The sequence below is a fragment of the Hyaena hyaena genome, unplaced genomic scaffold, assembly GCF_003009895.1.
Source record: "Hyaena hyaena isolate Hyena2069 unplaced genomic scaffold, ASM300989v1 scaffold_2, whole genome shotgun sequence".
NCBI classification, from domain to species: Eukaryota; Metazoa; Chordata; class Mammalia; order Carnivora; family Hyaenidae; genus Hyaena; species Hyaena hyaena.
Window position 1 is genome coordinate 2,542,551 of NW_024080634.1, and position 5,185 is coordinate 2,547,735.

At 54.9% G+C, this 5,185-nt stretch overlaps 1 protein-coding gene across 1 annotated transcript; it reads left to right on the top strand.

Annotated features, from left to right (window-relative positions):
• Window positions 1–498: 498 nt before the first annotated feature.
• Window positions 499–2,702, top strand: OLIG1 (oligodendrocyte transcription factor 1). The gene has a single exon (XM_039228959.1). The coding sequence runs from the start codon at window positions 592–594 to the stop codon at window positions 1,417–1,419; it is 828 nt and encodes a 275-aa protein (XP_039084890.1). The 5' UTR covers window positions 499–591; the 3' UTR covers window positions 1,420–2,702.
• Window positions 2,703–5,185: the final 2,483 nt, after the last annotated feature.

Consider the following 5,185-nt stretch of genomic DNA (forward strand, 5'->3'; position numbering starts at 1 on the left):
TCACGAGCACCGAGTTCAAGTGCTGCAAGATCAAGATTTCTGTGATTGGTTGCCCAACAACGTGAATGGACTCAACACTATTGTGTACGTCCAAATGGTTAAGATAGTACATGTTGTTGCGTTTACTACAATTTAAAACGAATATGCACATGTATACAATAAAGTAGAGGCAGAGAGGGGCAGGGGGTAGGCGCACGACTTTTAGCCCCATCAGTGCAACCCGTTCTCCGGGAGCCACCGCATTTCATCCGAAAAGCCTGGGTCCCTTCCCCGGCTCTGGGGTCGGGTCCTGTGACTCACTCACGGGCGCTCACAATGACTGTCTTGAGCGGTGCCAGCCGCACCTCCGCGCGGGCCTGCGGCGGGGCGGCCAATGAGCGCGCGCCTGGACCCGGCCTCACGCCCCCATTGGCTGCGCCCCGCGGCCCGCGGCCCCGCGGATTCCCAAGCCGGGTTTAAAGGGGTGGGAAGCCGGGCGCTGGCCTGCCATCGACTCCCCGCGCGCAGGTCCGCGGGGAGGAGCGGCCTGCCAGAGGGCCCACCCCGGGGCGTCACTGTAGGGCGCCCTCGGCCGCCCCCGCCGCCCCCCAGATGTACTATGCGCTTTCCCAGGCGCGCGTGAACGCGGCCCCCGCGACCATGCTGCGGCCACAGCGGCCCGGAGACGTGCAGCTCGGGGCCTCCCTGTACGAGCTGGTGGGCTACCGGCAGCCGTCTTCCCTCTCCTCCTCCTCCTCCTCCTCCTCCTCGTCCACCTCCTCCTCCTCCACGACGGCCCCCCTCCTCCCCAAGGCGGCGCGCGAGAAGCCGGAGGCGCCCGCCGAGCCGCTGGGTACGGGAGCCGGGCCCGGCGCGCACGCGGGCGGCGGCTCCCGGGCGGACGCCAAAGAGGAGCAGCAACAGCAGCTGCGGCGCAAGATCAACAGCCGCGAGCGGAAGCGCATGCAGGACCTGAACCTGGCCATGGACGCGCTGCGCGAGGTCATCCTGCCCTACTCGGCGGCGCACTGCCAGGGCGCGCCCGGCCGCAAGCTTTCCAAGATCGCCACGCTGCTGCTCGCCCGCAACTACATCCTGCTGCTGGGCAGCTCGTTGCAGGAGCTGCGCCGCGCGCTGGGCGAGGGCGCCGGGCCCGCCGCGCCGCGCCTGCTGCTGGCCGGCCTGCCCCTGCTGGCCGCCGCGCCCGGCTCCGTGCTGCTGGCGCCCGGCGCCGTGGGGCCTCCCGACGCGCTGCGCCCGGCCAAGTACCTGTCGCTGGCGCTCGACGAGCCGCCGTGCGGCCAGTTCGCGCTCCCCGGCGGCGGCGCGGGCGGCGGCGCGGCGGGCCCGGGCCTCTGCACCTGCGCCGTCTGCAAGTTCCCGCACCTCGTCCCCGCCGGCCTGGGCCTGGCCGCCGTGCAGACTCAGTTTTCCAAGTGAGAGCCCGCCCGGGCCCGGGGCGCAACCTCGGCCCCGCGTTCTGCCGCCCCGCTTCTCTGCGCGCCCCTCCCGCCCTGCACCCGGGGACAGCCGGGCCGGGCACGGAGGACACTTCCAACCTTCCCGGCCCGAGGAAGGGACTGTGGGGCGCCCCCTTCCCCGCCCCCACCCCGGGGAAATTAAAGTGACGCGAGCGGATGTTCGACGGAGCGCCGGGGACGTTTGGGGTTCTGAGCGGATTCCTGCCTCTTTGGGCGGCAAGCGCTCGCTCCCAGCCCCACTCTTGCCCAGCGTCCGTCTCCCCCGGTCCCGGAGTCGTGTGCCTGGTGGTGGTGGTGGCGGGGCGGGGTGCGGTGGGTTTTAAGGCACCGCGCGCCTTGCTCTGGGTGAGTCAGGAGACCAGTCCCAGCGCCAAGGCTCAAAGAGGCGACACCTGCCAAGTCAGGGGGCCTAATGGCCCCTCTCCGAGGGCAGGGAAAGAGTTCTTTTCCTTCTCCCCAGCCAGAGGTCACAGGCACCCTTGTTCCCACCAGCCTGGTCCTGTCACGGGAGGCTGCCTGACCTCAGGAAGCCGAGAAAACCCAATTAGTCCGTGCAGACGGCCCCGGGCTTAGCAGGACCGACCTCGGCGGCGGCCGCACGGTTGGCACCGCGGTGCCGCGGGAGGCGGGCGCGCTGGCTTGGGAGGTCGGTCCGCTTTTGTACCCTGGCTGTTAGAGTGCAATTTTTGAGACTCGCATAACCAGGTGTTTTGTGGCGGAGAGTATTCGCTCTTACGTCCTGGGATCTTCTTCAAAAGACAGTTCAGAACCTGAGATTCTCCAGTGTGTTTCCCCTTCCCCCAGGGTAGCGTAACCAACGGCGCTTGCTTAGAAACAAAACCAACCACCATTGACGCAGGCGGCGTTCTCGGTTCACTAAAACAGGTAACAAGGCACTTCGCAGCCGCCAGCCCGTCTTGTCCGAAAGCGGGATCGAGCGCTAATTAACGTTCTCCTTGCAAGACGCCGAGGAAGACCTGACGCCCCACCCGCGCGGCTCGGCGGGTCCCCGCTGCGGTGGCGATGGCGAGGTGGCGCTTTCCGTGCTGTCCCTTGGGGTGAGGGATCTTTGAAAAGCGCTTTCGGCAGGTCCTCTCGCAGCTTTACAGTTGAAGAACTAGATGGCCGGTCCTGATTTGTCACAGACGTTAACAAATTATTTCACCCGAGATTATTTGATGACCTTTCAGCAGCTTGCTTTGAATTCTGTGTTTAAGGTTTTTTTGGTTGTTGGTAGTAGCCGAATTTAACTGGCATTTTATTTTATCTCTAACGTTGTTTCCTTGCTGTGTGAAGAATCAACAAAATAAAACATTGAAAGACCTTACATTTCCCCACCCCCTTCCCCCAATTTGTTAAGAAAAATGTCCTGGTGCGCAGACGAAGGGGATGACGTTAGTAATTAAAGATGACTGGGGTTCAGTTTTCAAACCTGGCTTCCTGATTTGTAAAATAATTCCATGAACAGGCAACTGCTTGTCAAGCTGAGGCATCAGGCAGAAATCAAAGGACCGAAGATGAATGGGTGGATGAGGGTTCCAGGAATTAGCTCTTAGCCAGGTTTGGGGGATGGGTCTCTTGACTACAACTTCCTCCTCTAAAAATGAGTTTATTTATTTATTTAGTTTTAAATGTATATTTCTCTATTTTGACAGAGAAGTAGAGGGAGCCGGGGAGGGGCAGAGAGAGAGGGAGACAGAGAATCCCAAGCAGGCTCCAGGCTGTCAGCGCAGAGCCCTACGTAGGGCTCTATCTCACCAACCCTGAGCTCATGACCTGAGGCCTAACCAACTGAGCCACCCAAGTGCCCCTAAAGATGAGTTTAAAAAAACATTGATCATAAAATTAAGCTGTATGTCACCATCTTTCTCAAAAACCCACCTTTTCTATTTCAGTGGATAGAAGCTTAAACAGTATCATACACACCTGAGCTCTCCCCCATTCTTTACGTAAGTTTGGAGTTGTCGCCTCTGAAATTATGACCTTGGACATGACTTTATTCTGAGAGGTAAAAAAGCTCCTCTGCGTGGTTGGTGATAGCACATTGAGTCTTGAATAGTGACTTGCTCACATGCAACATTTGAACATTTTGTAGTTATTAATGAAATCCAACCACTGTTTAAAGGCAGGGGTTTAAGAGAGAGAGGAGGTGTTCCCTTTACCCTACAAACAGAAAATGAAAGAACCCACACAAGGTGACTTAATCTTATCCGTGTTGGTTTATCTGAGGTATGTACACACATAGGGGTAGTGAGCATTCATTGGGGGAACGTGTTGGGGGGAGGAATGTGGAATGCTGGAAAGATGGAATTGGCTTCCCCACCATTTTGGTTAAGTGTCTGTTTCCTTAAGGAGGAAGCCGGAGAGGACAGGAGAGACAGAAGCTCTCTGCACCAACCCATTTCAGGAAAGAGTTTCTCATTCTTCTTAGACTCTGCCATCAGAAAACTCACAGGCTCTTGTAATAAGTAAATTTGAATCTGGATTTTCTGTTTCATTTTAATGCCCCTTCTGGCTTGCCTTGCATCCTGACAAGCTCCCAAAAGAAAAGTAAAAATCAATCACTAAATCGAAAACAAATCGGGTCCTCCCTGAAAAAAAAATGTTTTTCTGAGAGATTAGAAATAAACAGTTCTTCCCACAGTCCTGACTTTGTCACCTAAATGCCACTGTCATTCCAAAAACCATTTCCAAATGACTTAAGACCATTCAGGGCAGAGAAGGAGTGCATGGTCTCCCTCCTATCTCTACTTAGAAATTGGAGCAAATACCCATGGCTTACAGAAAAAGTAATGCTGTGTGTGATTTTTTTTTACTTAACCAAGAAAATCATACTTTCCAGAGCAGCGAGAGATTATGAATGAATTCAACAGGAATCGGCAGGGCTGTTTTGAGTGCCATCAAAATATTTATGTTAGCATCTATTGGCCATTGTGCCGAGCAGGAATAGCAGACTCGGTCCTTATAAGGAGCTTATATCCTGACAAATAGCATCAGTGAGTATTCAAGAGTCCTGTAGGATGAAACAGGAAAAAAGGTAGTTTATATACAGTGTCAATAACACAAAGTTAGACCTCTCAACGTATTCTATGGCAGGTGCAGTGTTTAGACAGGCATGTTCTAGAGCGTGGAGGTGTTCTGTCAAATCTGCAGTGCTATGTCCCATGTGTAAAGAAGCTGATATGCCCACCTCACTTGATTTTAGTGAGAGTGAGCTTTTCAAGAAGGAACAAAGTTAACCTGGTCTTTGAAGGGGTTGGGAAAGAAGAAAAGGACTAAGGCAGGCTCCTTAAGAAAGGTGCATCAGGCCTCAGAAGCAAGACGAGAAGGAGCATGTGACTAGCAGCCCAAAAAGGTCCCTGCGCCCAGCCAAACACAACGTGCAACCCCAGTGCCTAGAGTGAAAGAAATGTAAGGGGTAAATACATGAGGCGCAGAGAAATTATGATGTTGCATGTATAGGAGACCAGGTGAGCAATCAGTAAACAGAGAGCAGACTAAGTGCACCTTGGGGTTTACCTCGCCCAGAGTGATGGTCTATTTACAGATGTTCTCCTCTAAGGAACACTGATTTTACAGCAGGTATGAAAATACAACCTTGTGAAATATATAACTTAGGAGGTAAATGTCCCCATTAAGGAAGAAGTCCACTCCAAGCACGGGAAGCATTTCAATCTACCAAAGGTCAGATTATTTACAATAGTGCTTTCTTGTGCCCATCTGGT

What these genes read in the sequence shown, in the direction of transcription:
- OLIG1 (XM_039228959.1), top strand. Translation starts at nt 592, where the DNA reads ATGTACTATGCGCTTTCCCAGGCGCGCGTGAACGCGGCCCCCGCGACC.